The sequence below is a fragment of the Procambarus clarkii genome, chromosome 83 (assembly GCF_040958095.1).
Source record: "Procambarus clarkii isolate CNS0578487 chromosome 83, FALCON_Pclarkii_2.0, whole genome shotgun sequence".
In the NCBI taxonomy this organism is placed as follows: Eukaryota; Metazoa; Arthropoda; class Malacostraca; order Decapoda; family Cambaridae; genus Procambarus; species Procambarus clarkii.
The window spans coordinates 4,767,639-4,791,105 of NC_091232.1; the positions used below are offsets into that span (position 1 = coordinate 4,767,639).

General features: G+C 35.6%; 1 protein-coding gene across 3 annotated transcripts in view; it reads right to left on the bottom strand.

The window, feature by feature from the left end:
- Nucleotides 1–2,117: 2,117 nt before the first annotated feature.
- mor (SWI/SNF- related protein mor) overlaps nt 2,118–23,467 on the bottom strand; it is a 117,386-nt gene continuing 96,036 nt past the window's right edge. For 2 of the 3 annotated variants that reach the window (XM_069316318.1, XM_069316316.1), the window contains 11 exons: nt 21,974–22,078; nt 21,215–21,383; nt 19,917–20,119; nt 18,999–19,204; nt 17,442–17,652; nt 13,796–13,888; nt 7,334–7,530; nt 7,076–7,193; nt 5,201–5,305; nt 4,219–4,425; nt 2,118–3,804 (listed from right to left, as the gene is read on the bottom strand). In XM_069316318.1, the coding sequence (XP_069172419.1) occupies nt 2,746–3,804; nt 4,219–4,425; nt 5,201–5,305; nt 7,076–7,193; nt 7,334–7,530; nt 13,796–13,888; nt 17,442–17,652; nt 18,999–19,204; nt 19,917–20,119; nt 21,215–21,383; nt 21,974–22,078 (2,673 nt within the window). In that variant the 3' untranslated portion in view covers nt 2,118–2,745. The remainder of the gene's footprint in view (nt 3,805–4,218; nt 4,426–5,200; nt 5,306–7,075; nt 7,194–7,333; nt 7,531–13,795; nt 13,889–17,441; nt 17,653–18,998; nt 19,205–19,916; nt 20,120–21,214; nt 21,384–21,973; nt 22,079–23,467) is intronic. The other variant, XM_069316317.1, reaches the window with a different exon arrangement.

A 23,467-nucleotide genomic window follows, 5' to 3' on the forward strand; every position in this document is an offset into this window, starting at 1 on the left:
TTTGTAAGGTCTGATGGCGTAGTGGGTTAAAGCATACTAGTTATGCCAGCTACTGGAAGGTAGTTGTGCTTTCTGGGTTCGAGTCCCACTGGTGGGTGTTGTCCAAAGATTGTTTATCTTCACTTGTGGTTTATGCAAGTATAGGCTTATAAGCTGGACACGAGTTCTCTCACATTGACAGTGGCTTGACGAAAATTGCAGACTGACCCCTCACTCATCTGGTGCCTTCGGGAGGTAGAGATGTTTGAGATATATATATCTCGAACTATCTACTTCTTTTGTAAGGTCTGATGGCGTAGTGGGTTAAAGCATACTAGTTATGCCAGCTACTGGAAGGTAGTTGTGCTTTCTGGGTTCGAGTCCCACTGGTGGGTGTTGTCCAAAGATTGTTTATCTTCACTTGTGGTTTATGCAAGTATAGGCTTATAAGCTGGACACGAGTTCTCTCACATTGACAGTGGCTTGACGAAAATTGCAGACTGACCCCTCACTCATCTGGTGCCTTCGGGAGGTAGAGATGTTTGAGATATATATATCTCGAACTATCTACTTCTTTTGTAAGGTCTGATGGCGTAGTGGGTTAAAGCATACTAGTTATGCCAGCTACTGGAAGGTAGTTGTGCTTTCTGGGTTCGAGTCCCACTGGTGGGTGTTGTCCAAAGATTGTTTATCTTCACTTGTGGTTTATGCAAGTATAGGCTTATAAGCTGGACACGAGTTCTCTCACATTGACAGTGGCTTGACGAAAATTGCAGACGGACCCCTCACTCATCTGGTGCCTTCGGGAGGTAGAGATGTTTGAGATATATATATCTCGAACTATCTACTTCTTTTGTAAGGTCTGATGGCGTAGTGGGTTAAAGCATACTAGTTATGCCAGCTACTGGAAGGTAGTTGTGCTTTCTGGGTTCGAGTCCCACTGGTGGGTGTTGTCCAAAGATTGTTTATCTTCACTTGTGGTTTATGCAAGTATAGGCTTATAAGCTGGACACGAGTTCTCTCACATTGACAGTGGCTTGACGAAAATTGCAGACTGACCCCTCACTCATCTGGTGCCTTCGGGAGGTAGAGATGTTTGAGATATATATATCTCGAACTATCTACTTCTTTTGTAAGGTCTGATGGCGTAGTGGGTTAAAGCATACTAGTTATGCCAGCTACTGGAAGGTAGTTGTGCTTTCTGGGTTCGAGTCCCACTGGTGGGTGTTGTCCAAAGATTGTTTATCTTCACTTGTGGTTTATGCAAGTATAGGCTTATATATTATATATAATGTATATATATATATTATATATATAATGTATATATATTATATATAATGTATATATATATATATATTATATAATGTATATATATATATATATATATAATTATATATAATGTATATATATATATATATATATATATATATATATATATATGTATATATATATATATATATATATATATATATATATATATATATATATATATATATATATATATATATATATATATTATATATCATGTAGGCCTGCTACAGCTTTATCTGGGTGAGTTTTTTCAACAAAACTTTGCAGTTCTTCCCATACAGTACAGTACTTCACACATTTTCTTAATGACAAAGGCTTCTACTGCCTCTACTCACAACTATTTTCTTAGGCTGAACTTTACCACTGACTTTCTTCTTTCTTTCACTGACAGCCTTACCCATGGTGAGATATATAATAATTACTTTTATGTTCAAATACCCAAAAATCCAAAAAATGCTGAAATTCTTTAGAAAGAATTCAGGCGCGATTGTCACTAGGCAGGAGGTGCTGTCGCCATGCCACCACACACTAGGTCGGCCATATGCATATCAACAAACTACGTTACCCGAGGCAAAGTTCGTAACCCGATTTGGATTTACAAAGAAATTGGGCTCGTAACCCGAAAAGTTCGTAAAGAGGGGCATTCGTAAGCCAAGGTGTAACAGTACTTAATATTTATATGACGTATGATTTAGTCATACAATCATGAGTGACTAATATTTTCACTTTAGTACTTTTCATATCTCAAAGTGATTGGCTCCCACTGCTTATACAGCAATAATTTACATAGCAATTGCAAGGGGTTGCTGTAATAATAAAATGCAATATAAAAATGAGTTTTAATGATAAAATGATGATAATGTTGTATGATACATTAACTGAGATTTCTAAACATCAATATAGACAACATTTATATTATCTAACTTAAAATAAAAGAGAACAATGTCTGCAGTCACCTACAATATCTCTTGTACTACACACAACCTGTCCATAATGAAAGGGCAATGGACTGTAATACCAGATATGAACTAAAATTTACATACATGTGTGGGAATGTTAAATTCAATATGCTTAGACTAAATTTTGAATAGGGAACACATTCTAAAGAAGATAATTGTGCATTAGCAGTTGAGCTAAACCTCAACAAATCTTTTCATCTGCAAATGCCCATTGCCAACATAAACACTACTCATTCCTTTCAAAGTGTATCGTACTTTTATACCTAACCAATTTGACGTACAACATTGTATATTACACCCTGAAATAATTATTCTTATGTTACTAGTGCTACTTTTCATTATTAAAATCATGTACAGATAAGAAATCCTATATAAAGATATCCCAAAGCTTACCTTTGTTACCAGTGGCAAAATAGCTCCTGAAGAATTTGCATGTACACTATATCCACTTTCCAAAATGTTTTATAAATTAGCAAATATTTCAAATTGTGAGGTGCTACTGGTGAACCTGTGCCATGGAAGGCGCTGGGGAATGAGCTGGACTTGCCCCTTGCGTCAGCTGATGTAAGGCATGCTGACGTGCTCGCATCTCTGCAGCTTTCAACTGTTCCAGATGAAACTGTTGACGTTCCTGTAATAATTGCTGACGCTGCAGCTCCAAGCTCTCTCGTTCCCTATCCATTATGGTCTCGAGTTCTTCAAAGTGGCGGAGTTTGATTTCAAGCTTCTTCATTTGCGTCTCAACCAGAAGTGCAACCAAAGATTTTATTTTTCTTTCTTCTACTGCAGCTAGATGTTTTGCTTTTACAGCAGCTGATCCCAAAGCAGCACTGGCTGCTTGCTGGACAGAAGCATCCTTACGTAACCTCTCACGCTCTGCATCTAATTTCTTTTCTTCAGGGCTGATCTCTTCTTTCCTCTCGTCTTTGGTTTCCCCCTTTTCATCCTTCTTGTCTTCTTCTTCACCCTCTTTTTTCTCCTCTGTTTTTTTCTCATCTGATTTATCAACTTCCATTGACTCGTCTTTCTTTTCTTTCTCACCTTCATCCTTCTTTTCTTCTTCTTTCTTCTCAGAATCCTTTTTGGCATCATCTTTCTTTTCTGTCTCTGGTTCACCTTCCTTCTTTTCCTCTCCCTCTGGCTCAGTTCCAGCAATACCTGATTTACCCAAACCAGCAGTTGGATCCACTTTGCCCTCATTAGTGGCTGCATGATCAGCAACATTCTTAATATGAGAATCGAGAAGGGCCGCAGGAACTTCATCTTTAATTCTGCAAAATTCATCCATGGCTGCTTTTGCAGCTGAAGCTGCAATTCGAGGATCAACTACTGAAGCTAGAAAGGCAACAGTGGACATAATTGGGTTGCCTGATTTACTGAAAGGAATAGGCTGATATGCCAAAGGTCCTAGTGCATTTGGTGTTGCTCCCGAACCAACTTCAGAATCTTCCAAATATGGGTCCTCAATGGGAAGACGAAGGAATTGAAGGATACATTCATCCTGTGTTCTGGTTCCTACATGTTCACATACTTTGTTCCAGTCATCTTTGTACATCTGTAAATAAGGTTTAGCAATCAATAACAAAGTTAAAGGAAAAATAACTTGCATTAATAATTTACATTAATCAAATAGTTATGTATTAAGTTAAATCTTATAATGGAAGGATTAACTCGGACTAAATATGCAGAGGAAATTAATATAGGACATAGATGTACATTAATACAAATTAAAAAGGAGCATAACAATATATACCAGTCTAAATAGTAATAATCTATGAATACAACATCCACTTGTCAGTCTCTCCATATGATAGAAAACTACTCCATTTGTATACTTGTCGATAATTAACTACCTCTTAATTATCTACAAGTATTGCACAATATTCTGCAGCATTTTGACTGCAACAATGGCTATGCATGTCAATTATGAAAACTGTAATTTAATTAGCATTTCATAACAAACACTCACTTCAAGAGCTTCCAGAAGAAGTAGAGTTTCTTGCTCTGTCCATTCACGAGCTTGACTGGCTGCCGATTTGTTTTTGAGAGCTCCTGTTTTCTTGGAATACTGGTCAAGCTTCAATCCAAAGTCAGTGCCAATACTGAAATCTGGCTTTTTATCTATAGGCTTCTTGTCAAAATCCATCATATGTTTAGCTGCAATAGGCTGATTTACCTGCAGGTATGGAATATAAATTTGAGCACAATACAGTACATAAAAATGACTTATAAAATGTGTGCACTTGTCTAAAAAATATGAGTACATATCTAAAATGTGTGCACGTGTCTAAAATGTGTGCACGTGTCTAAAATATGTGCACATGTCTAAAATGTGTGCACGTGTCTAAAATAGTGCATATCTACCTTACCTTGTGATTAGCTTGTGTTGGTCTCAAGGATCTCCATCCCCATGACCCGGCCTCTGACCAGACCTCCTGGTTTGTAGTCTGGTCAACCAGACTAAGATTCACAGCTTGGTTGATTAAGTATACATTAAGGATGTTCATTGAGGTCTCTTTTGAACACCATAAGTTGTTGGCCAGTTATGCCTTTTAAGTTTAAAGGGAGTGTTGAAGTCAAGGGCCCTTGATGTTGATAGAGTTGCCTCTCAGCATACCTACAGCACCTCTGCCTTTCAACAGGCCTACTTTACACTTCCTGCCATGCCTTCTGGTCTCATATGGTGTTATTAACGTGTGCAACTTTGGGACCAGTCCCTTTAATAGTTTCCTAGTGTAAATGATTATTATCTCTCTGCTAAGGAATGCCGATTTAAAATTTTTAAGGAGTCCCAATAATTTAGATGTTTTATTGAGTGGATTCTAGCAGTAAAAGATCTTTGCACATTCTCCAGGACAGCAATTTCTCCAACTCTGAATAGGGCACATAATTAAAAGTGAATAAGCTACTAACCTTCAGAAGTCACACATGTGAAATATGTGGATACAGACCTTGGGAGGGTTGATGGACTGAAGCCCAGCTGGAGTGTCTGCTAAAACATGGAAGTGAGAAGTGGGTGGAGGCCCCATTGGTGTAGGTCTGGCATCGGCATCAACCTATACGAGATATCATCATGCTGATAAGTGACAAATCTCAGTTAAAAAACATACTAACACATATAGATGACTGAAACAAGAATACAAAAACACTTATCAAGCATGCATAGATGAACTACAGAGACCAGCAACAAGAGATTAGAGAAAAATTACTGATTATAGGGGACCTAGATCATGGAGACACATTAGTAATTGAGAAATCTTAAATAGTGGATAAGAAACATGCGGAGCAAAATTAGTGCAGGTATGCACTAATGTTATTCAAAGAAACTTCTTAACACAACACAACATAAGGTATCCATACCAGGGATACCTAATTACTACTTTTACCCTTTCAGTTATTCACCTCACACGTTATTTATTAAATATCCCTATAGTGTACTGTACTTAAAATAACTCTTTCAGTGCACAAATTTCTCAATTCATCATCTATATCTGATGCTATTTATACCCCTCACATCATTCTCGGAGCTTATTCCTACTATGCCATTCAAATCTCTCATCACAATTAATGTCACATAAGTTTTGCACTGATCTTGTTTCCTAAATTACACTAAACAAAAATGTTTAATTCTCAATTCTATTATCACACAGACCCTATGGAATCACAGCCACAATGCTTTCAAATCAGAATTTCATGCACACACAACTATATGTATTGAACACCAACAAAAGAAATCATCTATCGCCTCCTTCCACACTTCATTAAGTAACAGGTAAATTCCTTACTCAATGTGTCACTCACACTTATAATACTTACAAGTGTGAGTGACTAATTTCAATCCTTCACTAATCACTGTCACTTCTTTTCAGCTTTGTCTTGCATATACATACTACATCAAACTTTTCTTTCTTAAAACATTTAAATATTTTTCTGTCTCATTTATAACATTCCACGAGATGTAGAAAAGAACTTTCAAACAGCAATTTACTATGTACCACATAGACGTCAATACCCATACTGAATGAACATTACAATATACAGTACATAGGAATATGTATCATCGCTAAAAAGAGCAATATTAAATTTAAAGTGGTCAAGTAGCATCACCAACAGTCTTGATCAATATTTTAGTGCTAAAATGTGATGCAAAATAATGACAGAGAACAATTATGGATGCATACACTGGAGAAGTCCATTATGCAACAGAAGGTAAGAAAAATACAACTACCCAGCAACGTCTGACAACTACAAGTATAAATAATTCTCGTGAGGCACCAACAAAAGAAATTTAGGCACGTATTGTACCAGTGGAGAAAATGGGAGAGAAGACCAAGTAGCAATCCAGCGCAAAAGTGGAGAGAATAGTAGCTCAAGAGTGAGAGAGGACTGAAATCAAATACTTGGTGTATAAATGTATAACATTTCTCTAGACACTTCCACGGCAAGTGGGGTATATAAGGCGAACACAATTCAGCGATTATAACCACTGTAAGAAAGTAGCCCAGAGGGCAGGGGAACAAAACAAATTGGTCAGAGTACAAGATGAAATTAAAATACTGTACAGGCCCATTAAAATCAGATTACAATAAGCAGTATTCTGTAATTTCTTGGTATCATACAAATCTAAGAAAAAAAATCACTTTTGTCATCAGATACAGTATATGAAATTTATTCTATTTTTTGCATATTAATTTCACACACACAACTTGCACTGTGTTGTAAGTCATTCACTGACACAAACTAGTCTATTCATTAAAATAAATACTGTACATACTGCATCATAATTTATTACACTTTTTCTTCCTCCTCCTATCTAAGAAAATTACCTGGTAGTTAATCAGCCCCCACTGTTCAAGAAATGCGTGCACACGCATCACCGCACATACATCTCCAGCAAGGTTGCGACGACATGCAGTGGATGTTAAATATTCAGTTGGGTTTAATCTGAAAAAAATACATATAAATAAAATATATACATAAAGTATACAGTATATGACATTTATATGACAACAAAAAATTATGGCTCTGTTTAAATTAAGTACTGTATTCTGATTTATATACTTTTTTAAATAAATGTGACTAACCTGTAAGTATCAATCATGAAATTTCTGTATGCCAGGTATATTTCAGGTGTTTTTGACTTGTTCTTGCCATTAAAAAATTCAGGAAGTCCTCTCTTCTCAATAGCATGAATGGCATTGTAATCAAACCAAGCAGCATAGCTTGGGACAATAATGTGGTGGGTCTGGTCTGTGGCGGTATCCTCGCTGTCTGGGACCGGCTGAAAAAAGGACAATAAAAATAATTAAAATATGAATAGGAAACAACAAAAGCTCGCACATCCTCACAATCTGGAACACAACCAGGCATTTCCCCAACACTCTACACAGTACAGTACTGTATTTCCACAGCTGTCAGTTGAGCTTCCAGTGCTAATGAAACAGTATCAATTCACTTAAAACCTGTTGCAGAACTTGCACCTTAGTTCTTCAAAACAAGATTTTACTGTACATGTATGCATGTGTATACTGGGTACTCTACACGCTGAAATCTTCAAGTGAATTAATTGGGGCACGGAGAAATATATTGGTTTTATGATTTTTGGTTTAACATCTAAATAACAAAAAGTGCTTTAAAAATATAAAGCAAATAATATATATTTGTACATACAGTAATTGATGCCAAAAATGTACGAAAAGTAAATATTAATTATAGCGAAGTACCACATATCCATTGGTATCCAGTATACAATAGGTTACTGTGAGTGCTTTTATACATAAAAATATATTCATATAAGTGAATAAGTCCAGGTAGTACACAAGCAAATGTTCTAATAATTTTATTATGACCGAGAGGCCTTGTGGTTCATGTGTTGACTTCTGAGGGGTGGGGGGTACCTTTGTCCACTACTAGGGCAGTAAGCATTGTATCATGAAGTATCACTCTTTTCATTTCAGAATTTATCATGAAAATTTATCAACAGCCCTTCAATATAATGACATGATATTTTCTTTTTGTTAAGTTGCACAAACTCAGTTACTTTCTGATGACCTTCTTGTTTTACTCATGGCATATGTATGCCTGCACTTCATTAATGCATCCAAGCTATTTCTTTGTAATATAAAGAAAATGAAAAGAAAGTAGATATGTTTTGATCACAAAATGTAATCGCATTTCCCTTATGGTGTAGATATCACCTAGTCTTCCCCCCCATTTTTCCATCTCCATTACTTTGCATATGAGACTGTATCCTGGCAACCATTTGTTATCCCATTCCTACAGCTTGTCAAGGTGTTGGTGGTGGTGATATGTACTATGTAGTGAGTCATATATGGTGATGGGGGTATGTGATGGTAGTGGCATGTGGGTGGGTGTGTGGGGTCAGAAAATGGTAGTGTCAAATTGCTTGTCTGGTAGGGTCGAGGGATTTAGTGGTATGATTATCAAGTATCATGAACTTTCACAATTTGGACAGAGAGCTGAAAATAAATGTGGTTATTTATAAATGTTTCGACCATACTCACTGGGCTAGGATCAAAAGCTCTTTGTCCAGGAAACTAGACTCACATATCATAGCCACAAGAAAAAGACAGATACTCATTAAATAAAAAAGAACTAGGATATTTTCCAATCAGGACTGGGAACTAGGAGTGCTGACAAAATTTTTTTTACTATGGCCCTCAATTTTGCAGTGGTAACATAAGCCAGCTTGCCATGAAAGGAAGAAGGCAGCGGCAGCTATTCAAACACAAATACGCCTCACATATCCACTGGTAAAATAAACCATCAACCCAACAAGCAAAATGCAGGAAGCAAAAAGGGTTGCTGTCGGTCTAAAAATTCAAACTGGCACCCATCTATTATGCACTAGACAGAAGTTTACATAATGCTGGCATTTCATGAGCAACCAAACACTATTCTAATCTAGGGCAAACAAGACCCATGATGGGTCTTGTTTGCCCTAGATTAGAATAGTGTTAAATCCCTCGACTCTAGGATTCCTCTAGGATTGACGTCCCTCAGAGAAGTCAGAAGCTTGAAATCATAGCCCACTCACCCTACAGATAAAAGGGACATATATGACCAGTATGTATACTTTAGCTGGGTTGTACCTTCCCTACTTGATTGAAAGGAATGGCAACTATATTTGGTGTAACAGCAAACCTTAAAATTCAAAACCCAATGTAGGATTTGTGTTCAATGTGGTACAGGCTCACTGAGCTAAACCACTACTGTGCACCACTTGACAATGATAACAGGGAATCATCAAAGCCCTGTAAACACATGCAAATTTGAGTGTTGCATACGGTGAGACCCTGCCCATAGGTAACTAAATTCTAAGAAGGAAAATGTAAACTTTGCTGAAAATCAGGTCCTAGCCTGTGAACAGCTCATAGGATAAGTCGGGAAGTACACAAGGGTCTGTGGGGAGCTTAAGGTGTGGCTTGTGCTACTGCCTGATGGCAGTCAGCTTAAGGTGTGGCTGGTGCTGCTGCCTGATGGCAGTCAGCTTAAGGTGTGGCTGGTGCTGCTGCCTGATGGCAGTCACCTTGGGTTACCATAAGGTCAACTTGTAATCACCTGTGATCGTGAGAGGAGTCCTGTAGGTCTTTGATTTTTATGAAATGAGCCACTTTCTAGCTATTTTGTGCTAGAAAAAACTCCAGAACTGCCTAGCATCTATGATCCTGCAGGAATAGATTAATAAGATATCTGTGACACCAGTACTCTGTATGTTCCTGTCCAAGGATCCAAAGAAACTTACTTTAAGAAGCAGCAAAATGTGACAGCTCATACAGTGAGTTTCTGATATTTTAATTTCCCAGATTCCAAACACTTGGTGACCACTTTTGACTGGTGTTCTCCTTGTGGATCCCAAACACTATGTGATGACTGCTTAAATGCTCAGGGATGGTTACTAAATATATGACTATTACTCTAGTGGGAAATCTGATTGAAAAGAACGAATTATACCCATACTAAAACCAAAAAAAACCTTATCGGTTCATAGTAAATTGAATCCCACGTTTTCATGGGGTAAAACTGCTCGGTCCATGCAAGGGGTTAATGCAAAGAAAAAATTATATATATACACAGTACCATAATCATACACACAACTGTTTTGCATGCTGTAATGAACGTTTCCACAAAGAATGATGGGATGCTGTAGAGAATTTTGTCCTGAAGTGAGATGTATTGATTAGGTACAAAATTGCTAGATAAATCTGGTTTCAAAACATGTATATATCTAGGAATCAGCTTGTAATATTACCAAAGGTTTTTATGTACAAGAAAATTCCAAGAAGGGTTAATAAGACATCATAACACAAACTTAAAAAACAAAAACTGAATATGGAAAATTAATTTCTAGTCACAATTTTCACCTAATATAAATTCTGTCCATGTTAAATTGTCTGGCACTTTAACATCGAGGTAAACTGTACACTTTACCCGTTACCAGAAAACCCACCAGTCCTCTTGTACCAAGTCTAACAAGTCAAACTTTCTGCCCAATTAATTTTGTTTTATTTATGTATGTATTTAAATATTTAATCAATATATTATGTAAACTTTAATTCTGAACCAAAATTAACTCTGCAACCAAATATAATTTAAACATGTTTGCATCATATACATACATGTATTCGTGTGACCCCATCCCTGCCTCCCCCCTTCACCACAGACACACACACATACATGCACGCACACATACACACACACACACGTGCACTCACACACACACAGGATCATCTTGGGTTCTGTGCTCATAAGTATATTTATTAAAGGAAAATTAGCAAATGTTTGGAAGACATAAAACATTGTTCCAATTAATACAAAATATGGCGACAAGACTCTCAAATTTGATCAGTATTACTGACAGTGTAGTAGATAAATCATAAGAAAAGGTAATAAAAGTTAAATAAATACATATAGTAGAACATCTTGAAAGAAAACAAAATAGCAAATACTGTTTATAGATATTTGTAAATTGCTGAGATCTTAAGAGTTGGAAATTAAAATATATCTGGATCTAAAAAAAATACATATATATATCTAATAAACTACCACAGCAGACATATATATAGTATTTATATAAATTATCTAACTGTAAGAATCCCATCACCTAACATATTTGCAGATAATACTATAAATTAAATGCGTACAACACTCTTGAAAATAACCTACGCTAAATAGGCTCAAGCAGAAGTAAATAGCTAAATGAATTTAATGTAGACAAATGCCATATAATGGAGTTTAAATAAGTGGAACCAGGCCACATTCACCTAATAATAAAAGACAATAAAGAACATAAGCCAGAGGAAGAAACTCAAGGGTGGCCCTTCATAGTAAAGAACATCATGTCAAAGGCAAAGTCAAAGGGCAATGACAATTTCGGAATTGCTTGAAGCATGTGGATGGAGAAACCTTCATAAAACCTGTCATAACAAACATGAGATCCACGTTAGAATAGGCAGCAGGAGCTTAATGTCCACACTTAAAACAAATTGGAAGACTATAGGAAAAAATAGGCAATATGATAACCATGTTCAAATGTTTTGATGGGCATCACCAAAATTTACGATAAATTTGTGAAACCCACAACATTGAGAATAAGAGGACACAGAACACACGTACCATAGAAGCACATGGAAAATATCTTTTTGCAAACAGGAGGAATAACTGACAAGAGGGGATAGCACGTGTCATCACCATTGTGAACTTGAAAATTCTGCTCGACAAAGAATACAAGATGGGAGACCACAAGCTTAGCACACATCCAGGAACCACATTCAAGTAATAACATACATATAATATATGCATGCATGTATGCATTCCAGAACACCTTGCTTAACAATGATCCATGAAGATTTTTGTTAAGATCTTATGGGAAAAATAGGATACGTTCCGAGATAAAGAATTTTATTATATAAAAAATAAAAATAATATATTTACTATGAATTTCAGTTTAAATTGCCACAATAGAACAATGAGCTGCTATGATGACAAAAAGTCTAAGCTTTCCTTTGTTGAGAGTGGTTTTCCATGGCCTTGATATCAATTTCGAATGCTTTTCTGATGTGGTGTATAACCTCTGAAGCAAGTTCAAAATTGGAGTCACTATCAGCAGTTTTGAGGTAAGAGTTTGTTGATTCCACAAACTGCCTTACTGATTATATGTACAGGTCTCTTAACAGTAGTTCTAATTTCATTATGCTTCTTTGGTAGCAAATGTTTTAATCAGCACAAGTGCCTCTAGGGTTTGAACATTGTGTTGAATCTAAAGATACTCTTGTGATGTCATCAGAAACCAAATTGCCAAGCCTTTTCCCAGAAACACAGTTGACGATCTTGATAACGATGCATGCTTTGATGGTGCCGGGGAAAATGGAGATTAGGGAGAGTTTCTGGACACGGAAGTTTCCAAACCCTATTAAGACCGGCTGGAGTGACCTTTTTCCAAGTCACTGATAAGGATTGCATTGTTCTATGGAATTTTTTTTCCAGAAGCAAAAATTTCATATCAACAATGTGCCAATATCTCCTAAGAGAACCTAGTTCAGGTATTCTCTTGACTTGAGCAATCACACCTTGATCTGGTGGCTGTAGAAGTGGTGGTTTTTAGGTGGAAAGATTTTATGGAGGTAACCTTAGTTGACATCAGTATTCTTTAGGGATTGTGGGTGGTTGGGAGCAGTCTAGAAATGAGATGGCTTTGCTTGTCAAGCTTTTTGTCCCCAGGTACATGTTTACAGCATTAGTTAACTTATGCTGGTACCAGTCACCAAAGATTGTAGACATGATCCAAGCCTTGCTGTTAGCTCACCATACCACTGGTAGATGTGTGATGTTCTTGAGTGTACAAGGACAGAGACCTGGTACATCTGCATAGGAGTCAGCTCCAAGTCCCCCAGGTGCATTTGAGGAAAACAACAAAGTCAGGTGATCCTTCAAGGCCTTGAAACCTAAAGCAGAGCTTTTCTCCTTTGTAAGGAAGGTCTTGTTGGGAAGACTATTCCAGAAAAGGCCAGTCTCGTCCACATTGAACACCTGTTAAGAGACAACATTTTAAATAAGAGAAACTGCCCAACTTTTCTGGTGGTAAATTTAAAATAAAATAACAAATTTAACAAGTTTACTCTTATCAATGGTCTATAGTCAACTTATAGCACACAAACTCATATCATTTGCCTGGTCAACAAGTAACACTTGCTTGCATGGTCAACTTGTAGCACATAGCTGGTGAGCTCAAAACCTCATTTTGATATTTTACTGTTGTTATGCATGTTCGTATACAGAAAGATACAAAAATCAAATTCTGCATAAATTACTTATTGAGAAACATTCTAAAGCTACCACATGTTCAATATACTGTATGTTATTGTTTTGTGATTGTTCATTGTGTTTGCTACTGCTTTTAGAGGAGGACTTACTAGCTGCAGCATCACTGGTTTACATAAGCAAACACAGAGAACAATCAAGATAACAAATATGTACTAGTTGACCAGTTATGTGCTATGAGTTGACCTGATATAGTTTTCACACACCTGCTCTGGAGAATAGCCTCCTTCCTTGACGATCGCTGCAAACTGGGCAGAGTAAGACGCCGCAGCAGTGTGATCAGCGCTCTCGCTCTCTCCCTGCAGCGCGCCCGAAAGTAAGTTTTGGGGTTAAGAACTTCTGCTAAATTCAAAATTATGTGGTTAGAGAAATTTTGAATTAAAAAGTTCTGAGAATTACAAGGCACTGTTAGTACCGATGATTGCCATTGCCACGCAAAATTGCAGATGTTTTCCTAAGATTGTTTTGCGTAAAACATGAAGTCGGTTGTTTTAGCATCATCGGAAAGTATACTTTCGAAGTACAGGTGACGCATTTTAGCACCATTGGAACATTTACTATCGAAGTACTGTATGGATAAAGTGTTTTAGCATCATCGGAATGCTAAAGTAAAATAAAAAAAAATAAAAAATAGTAAGGAATCACACGGCTAATGTGATGTGGTTTGTCAGAGTCTCTGGGTTATCAAGACACAGGAAGAAACGCAAAAGCCATAACAGCGTTAATCAAAATTCATCACACACTCTTTGAAAATGAGATGTGGAGCAAAACTGTAACACAGTCGAGTCACAACAGAATGAAACATTAGATGAACCAGAAAGAATTGAAGGCCAAATACCAACCTGACAATCAGATTACTAGCCAAACATATAACAAAATATTTACTATTCCTATGGCTGTAGTTGTAAATATTGTAAGAAAAACAAAAATTTGTTATAAATGTTTTACTGCACTTGTACTGTACTCTAAATTATACAATAGAGTTTGTAAGCATGACTCTTTCTGTGGATGGCCCAGCATACAAATGGCAGAGACCATAATTGTTGAAAATATTTATGTTCATAATGAGAATTTCTGTTAAATTTGGGTGTACAGTATAAATGGTACTCTCTCGCAATGCCACTAATATGCAAATGCAGACGAATTTGGTCATGGCACTTTGTCCATTTTAGAAAAAATCCAAAGTGAAGACAGTTTTAATGGCAAAGATTGAGAAAAATTCTCAGGGGTCAAATTTTAATTTTACAAGTACTGTACTACTGTTAGCCACAATATTGATGAACTTAAGTAAAAAATTAACCTTTTTTCTATTAGTATTCAAATTAGAAAAGGAAAATGCAGTAATGTTTAAATATTTTTTTTGTTTTTAAAATATTCACAAAGAAGTTTTCTATCATTTGTTATGAGGGAATTAAAAAAATTGGGTAATAGGGGAGAGCCGCACCTGTTGTTGATTTCACCCGCCCACATATCTCGGATACTATTCACAGTACGCAGGTATCAGCTGTACGGTTGAGAAGCCATAATATGGTAGCAAGCTCGACAAGAATCAAAATAGATCAAAGTGCATATGACAAACTAGTCAAGACAAACAGTTTCTTAATTTATAAGGCTAACTTTTCAGTGCAAGTCTGCATCTACTCTTATATAGAATCAATAACTTCTCGGAGTTATATGGAGTGGTTTACATGTATTTATTAGTGACTGATCCTGCTGTGCCGAGTGTGGTGAATCCAAATATTAAAAACTGGTTGACCGGTATGGTGCACATGGATCAATGAAACGAACCAGTTTTTTTCTTCTTCTTTTTTATCAGATAATGTTTTGCTGAAAACGTTTATATTTTATTCCAATGGTTTTAATTATTCAGTGCATCTATAATTACTGTACAATGAACTAATATGTGTATTTATGATTATTTTAATAGTCAAGCAAACTATATGTTTTCTTTTGATGTACAAGTATAGTCTTTACTTCTTCCTGTTTTATATTTTAAAATATAAAAAAAAGATGCACTGAATAGAAAGGACATAATGTTAAGACATTATTGAATAGAAAATATATACATTTTTGACAAAATTAAATACTGTAGGTCAAAATTGCAGTTACCAAAACAGGCGATAATATTCAGAAAATATGACGACATCCTGCATCCCTGAACTCGTCAAGGCACACAGACTATGTATAGGTATACCATGCTCTTGTGATAAATGTTCACATCCGTTCAGAATGCAAACACGGGTCACAATTATAAAACATACATTGCTACATCTTTAGATCACGACGTTCAGATTTGATATGACGGAGATGGCAGTTAAATCTGCGCATGGGTGACCTCTTAGTACACAAGATGTTTGTAAGAAGTATGGTATTAAATGACTACATTCAGTAAAAGTGCTTGTCATAATTAACACAAATAATACCAGACATATAGAAATTATTTTCATGTATTTATGAAATCATACAATGTTGGGTATCTTATTAAACAAAAATTATCCACAAACACATCCTATTTGCTTTTATTATCAGGACTATTAAAAGAAACAGATTATTGCCCGAGGTTAAAAAATGTACACGTAAGATCCATCAGATATTTACTGATGAAAAACAGCAGGTATCATTTTGTATCTTTCTTGTCGTGAAATACTTATAAGGTTTTCCTCTTCAAGGACCAAATTTCTGATGTAAAGAGATGTAATTCATTCAATCACTCGCATGGAATGGTGCAAGTGTGATGCTAATGTGCTTCAGGAACTGTCATTTTTACTCCAATCATTTATTTAATATTAAACAATTGGTAATATAGTGGAGAAGCCATAGTAAGATTTCTACATTTGCTTGGTAAGAAAACTGAATAAATAAACAGTAATGACATTTGAATTAAAGAATACAAAAAATTTAATATTAAATATTTTGCATTTTTTACTTACATGAAGTAGGGTTCGTATACAGAATACATATTATATGCCATACTGATATTTTCTTGAAGGTTTAATAAAAAAAAAAATGATTAACTTATTGTTTGGTGATTTATATACAGGAGAGTGGGGAAAGCCTTTCACATTCTATGACACATATCGGATAATATACAGGTCAGATGCAGCCATGGACTACAAAATAGTAAATGGACCAACCTGAATTGGTTGAAAACTGTGACCTCCAGAGATTCAAATAGGTTTTAGGGACAAACAATACCAGCTCTCCCCTAAAACGCAAATAAAGAAAAAATATACAAAAAATACTAACTTCTTTCACTTTCCAAATTGGGTTCAAGTCTGGACTTGAATGACTAGTGAGTGAATGTGAGTGTAAATCACAAAGACATTGAAACATGATCAACATGATAACATATAACCACAAAGTAACAGGAAATATTGAACTTGAGTGCTTTCTTATCAATTTCAACACATCCTTGTAAATAATGACAATGGACCTCAAATAAGTACAGTATGCAAGACCTCAAATATACAAGTATTGTATAATATTACAGTTTCAAAACACTTACATTTCCCAAATGATCTTACAACTAACTGGTGAGCAGAGCAAACACCAACCAATCAATTTGGTGATCATTTTCGGACTAATAAATAACCAAAGCATTAGACGCTGACCACCTCTAACAGAGAATTTATGTTGAGAAACTTTAGATTTAGTGTCTTCAGAATCTTGTCTTTATAATAATATGAATCACACTCTTCAAATAGTATTTTGTAAATAATGTGGTTATCAGTTATCACATACTCTATATATGTATGTTTAGTGTATGTACATGCATATACAATACCTGTATATATATAATTTTTGTTGTTGTTGTTTTACTGTTTTTTGATGAACAAAGATGCATCTACTTACTGGTCCTTCAATTTTTTCTGTCTTCTCTGTAGTTTCTTCATCTAGATCCATGTAATTTCCACCTTTACTCGGTTGTACTTTAGAACCTGTAGTAACCTCAGTGACTGTAGGTTCAGGGGCAGGGTCCTCCATGTCCCTGGTGAGATCTTCCTCCTCCTCTTCCATTTTGGTCTTTTTGACTGGTTTTCCCGGTGTGGTAGTGTTTCGTGATCTAAAAGTATAGAAATGTTTTTTGTTTGTACACTCATGGGTACAAGAGTAGATGATTTCTGACTTCCGTTAGCAAGCTTGGAGCTTTCCCTTACCTTAGCTCATGTTAAGCCTTACCCAACTAGTTTTTCCATTTGGAACATCCAAATGCAGCTGGGTGAAACAGGGACTAGAGCTAAGGATTGGTGCCCAGTCCTATCTGGGATTGGACTGGTGTTCCGATCCCATATAGGACTGGTGCCTACAGCTAGGTTCTAATCCTGGCCAGGGTTAGAACCCAGTTGCAATCACTCACATGGAATGGGGCGAGTGTGATGCTAATGCACCACAGGAACTGTCATTTTTACTCCAAACATTTATTTAATATTAATCAATTGGTAATATAGTGGAGAAGCCATAGTAAGATTTCTACATGTGCTTAGTAATACCCAAATAGATATTTATATCACATGTTTAGAATAATTTGCACTTTAGATTACAAAATGTATTCTCCAAATACTTACTGTAAGGATTATTCACACCTAATTTAAATGAATTCTGGCCAGCAAAATGTCCACTGATCAACAAAAGATGAAGGACACAATGTATGAAAGATAAAACTGCAGAATCATTTATAACGTCAACCAAACACTTTTCTTATTTGCAGAACAATCAAACAATGCCTGCTGCCATTCAAATACCTGTAGTTTTCAATATGCAAGTAAAAATATTAGTGTTCAATTTTAACAAGTCTTAATGCTCAAATATTCTTAAAAAATAAAATTATATTTACCATCATTAATTATTAAAAAAAAAGTTAATACAAGTCTATAATATTAATAAATTGTAAATATAAATATATGAATGCACGCTGCAACAGTATTCTAATGAATTATAATAATCAAGAGTATTAGATTATACTGTACTATATTATTTCTGGTTTAATTGTGCACATAAGCTGCTTCTTGTCCTGTCTGTGAACACACTGGCTAGAACGCCATAAAAAACAAACGGCATTCTTTTCGAATCTTAATCTATTATTTCCATGCAATTTATGCACTTACAGGAGGCAAGATATATTTGAAAATCACAAAATGGGGGCCTTACAAAAGCCCCTACTTCTCTCTGGTGTAGTTCATTTACCAAATTTAAATATAAAAATAGCAAACAAATTCTTAGGGTTTAATTTAACTATTATGCGATACGTAGAACAAGAATAAAGAAAAACCGCAGAATGCCCACAACTTATTCAATTTGTACATTGATTGCTTAACACTCTATTTTGCATTGAAATACTCTCCAACACCAAAAACAAACTGAAATACTGCACCATACTACAAAAACAATCACTGTATCTACTAGTCTTACCCTTTCCTTTTGGAACGAGGTGACGGTGGCGATCGTGGTCTCTTTTTGGCTTTTTTCTTTTTATCTGGATCACTAAGGCCCATCGTGTCATCGACACTCAGGCATCCACGATGTTTTTTCTTGGTGCCATTGTCATCTACCTCATAATCTTCTTCATTCATCCACTCGTTGTAAGATTCCAAGTCTTGCAACCAGTTGGCACACACCTGGGAAAAAATTATTTATCTCCATTTCCCATGTTAACCCTTTCATATTAGGCAAGAGTTGAATATGTGAAATTAGTTCTTATTAACTGCAATGTGAAACATTTCCCCAGATGGTTGTAAAAACTTTGTGCAATGCTGAGATAATTGACCAGATTTAATGACTTCAAAATTGGCACTTGGACCCGAAAGTGGGCCTGTCAAGAATGCATTCAAAACACACACACACATGCACGAACACTTGCCTTTATCTACGATAATCTTATTTCTACGTTTAATTTTTACAAAATTGTTTTTTTAAACAAAAGATACACAAGTACAGTAGATGACATCTGACTTCATCTTTGAACATTGTGACATGTTATTAAAAACGTGCTATCTACAGTACTGTACAGTACTGTATTTAATTAAATTTTGTAACCAGTGACTCGCATCAGAATATAAACTTTTATGTAAAACTTCAAGTGGACTGTATTAAACCAATAATGATCTCTCTGAATTATACCAACAATTATTATCTCACGTGGAAGACCACCTTAAATCCCAATATGCACAATTATAGGTTTACTTTAACTACTACTGTACCTTTTACCCAAGTCAAACAGTATGTATGATTTCTTCAAGCCAAGAACATTATAATTTTCATTAACAAAAACTAGGTCATATGCTCAAATTTTCTTCACTTCCACTTTACCAGTACAACACACACACTCACCTTCCACTGGCCATCAAAGAACTGTGGTGATTCTGGAGGGTCATAGTCCAGTTCCACACCAGATGCCCAAGAGTCATAAGAATCAGGCATGTAGTAGAAATGGAACAAAGTCTGACGATCACGACGCATTGCTGCACGTGCAAATTCATCATCAAGTGGGTCTTGTTCATCATATACAATGTGTGATGCTTCTTCTTCTTCATCTGTTAAACATACAGTGTATAATAATTAATGCATCATTCATCAAAAATGGAACACTGAGAATATGAATTACACTTTTCTTACCTGGTACCTTGATGCTCTTCCAGCTGTAGGAGCCACCCAGAACACAATTCATCACCAGGCCCTAGGTAACTTAAAACCCATCATCACAAGGGTCTATTAATACAACATTGCCATGCAACTTGAGTAGGAGGAATGAGGAGAGTACTGTAATATAATTCACTATCAATCAGCACAGGAGAAAATAATTTTTAAATACATTGGCTCTCGATAGTTCAAGAAGGAAAAAACTATAGCATAAATGAAGTGGATATCAATAGCCCCACACACACACACACACACACAAAAGCAAAGTTACAGACAGAGGGAGCTGACAATGAAGTCTGAAGTATTTGGGGGATTCTAATTATTGCTTGGAAAAGGTTCTGAGTGTGCAAGACGTTTCTTTCATAGTATTGCGAGTCGATCAATGGTGGATTGAGGTACAGTACTCTACACTGTCTCCCTGCACCAATTACATGGCACGACTATCTAAAAAGTGTTGTAGTAGGGAGACATTACAGCCTGAGAATCAATGGTGACCTGAGTGGACCATATGGGCAATGGCTACATGAACAACTTAAAGGAAAAAAACAATGATTAGGTGATTAAAAAGCATACATACATATATATGGCAACAAATAACACACTGGATTGACTTACAAAAGGTACGTAAATTGTTTATCATGAGTGAAAAAGGTTTCTACAATAGTAGATTTCCATGGGGAGACATTATCAGCCATGCAGCTGTCAGATAATACCCATAAAATTTACCTTTGTTGTTATAATACACTTTCTCATCTACTTCATTTCATAGTGAAATGGAGTGAATCAACCTCGTGTAAATCCTCACCCTCATCAATGCACATTATCCAATGATATACAGAATATCAATTAAATATACATATATATTTTTATAAATTACATCTAACCATTACTTTCATGGCAAACACCAATGATAAACAACTAAGAACCAATTTCTAAAACTCCTCCATACTGTATACTGTACTGTAAATTTAATAAACAAAATTACTAACCCACAATCTTTCCGTCATGTCTCTTGACAATGTCTTTAAGTTCATTGCGGAGTTCCTTATCTACTTCACCATGAATGAAGACTGATGGTTTACTCCAACATTTGTTAGAAAGCAAACTCTTCTCAATTTCCCGAAAGAGTTCTACATTTGCATCTTTGCGGGATGGAGACTGGAAAAGACAAAAGTCTGATAAGAAATGATATCTAGGTGATATCTAGAGAATAAGTCAAGAACATGGCTGAAAATTTATAACCCTACCCACACATATAAAGGGCCAAAACATTTCACTTTTCAGGTGTGGAGGTTGGGTTATTAATATGTAATTCTGAATCTGTAGGAAAACAGATTTCACACAATTGTTTAATACCTTAAACAATAAGACCACAAGAATAGAGGAAACTGCAGAAGGCCTATTAGTCTACATGTAGCAGCTTCTATTTATATTCACCCAAGCTCATTCATATACACTATAGTATATGAAGGAGTTTAGGTGGATACAATCCAGCAATCCCATCTATTATGTTACAGGGTAATTTGTTTTATACATCATCTGTAATGAGTGATAGTTAGATAACTAATATAGCTAACCTATTAACCATCTCTGAACTTAATTACAATGTCATTGCTGCTGGTAATAATTACAATGATAATTACAATCATTTCTGCTGGTAATGTTTGATAAAAAGTTCTCCACTTCCCTCGATTTAAATAGTATTCTAATATAAAAAGTGAACACAATTTTAATACTGGCCTACATACCTGAAAGTCGAACCTACGCCAACCTTGGTCACTTTTGAATTTATACACTGTACTTAGAATGTGACATAGTCCACCGCCAGGTTTGAAGTCCAGGAAACATTTCATCTGCAAGAAGTTTAATTACAGTAAGACACTTTCCTTATGAGTATTACTCATTTGCAAGTTTTCAAAACATTCAATAATTAAACAAAAACTTTATAGAGTACAGTACTGTACTATATATATAAAATGGGAGAAAAAAATCATCACATCACACACTCGGATACCTATGAATTTGTAATTTTAGTCATCTTATTTCTGTTCATTCTTCAAGGCACCAGTTCAATATCCTGAGAATATTTCATCATACTGACTTGAAACTTAAAATGATCAAGTGTGTAAAAAAAAAAGGTACAGTTGCTATTAAGTGATGATGATGGTGGTCTGTATATGTGGTGGTGTATTTGGTGATAACTGGAATATGCTCCCAGTTAATTAGGACGAAGAATCAAATTTGTCCAGATAATCTGAGAATCAAAAACTAAAAGGTGATCTGAATAACAGGGGTTCCCTTGTACTGTACAGTACATCACTTGGGGTTCAATAATAATGACCGAGAACTATAATTTGTATATTAAGTTGCCCAGTCTAAAGACATCAGCTGTATGAGAAACTTGTACTGATATATTTCTGGCCTCACATTAAAACCATAAGACTTTTACTTTTCTATTTTTATTTTATTTTATACCATGCTTTATGCAATAGTAATATTTTGTTAGGCATGACCAACATTTGGCACTAATTAATGACTGGCAACTTTGTTTTGTGACATTTATTCCAAAATTGAATTGAATATCTTTATTGATTCATGCAATATATATACCAGTATGTAAATTAGTTTCAGTAAAATTATCTATGATTGCAATTGAGATTACTTGAGCAAGGAATCTGTGGAAACATTTTGGTCCACCAACGCTTATCGAAATTCAAGATATTCCAAAGGTGTCACCCAAGTCCATCACTTAAAACTGCAAACTTCTAAATCTGTCTTTGGGGAGTTCCATAACCCAATAACTGTGAGGATCTTCCTTGTACCATTATATGTTACTGTTTAAAGTGTTACACTTTATTTGTCAAACCATTATCTTAATTATGAGCAAAAAGCCTACTGAGAAAAATAGGTACCGGTACTTCTTTTTTTATAAATACAGTGGAACCTCAGTTGACGAATGCCCCTCATAACGAATTTTATGGTTTTCAGGCTAAATTTCTTTGTAAAATTCGACTAGGTATTCGAAGTTTACCTTACTCGAGTTTGTTGATACACGTATGGGTTGACGAGCGCGTAGATCTGCTGGGCCTGGGCGAGGCACACCCCAGTATACCAGTGTATCCCACCTAGTGACGATCACGCTTTAATTCTTTGTGAAGAAATTCATTGTTTTTCTGATTTTTTGGTTTCTGAACATAAAAGTTTTTATTATATATCATGCCATGGGTCTCAAGAAAGTCAGT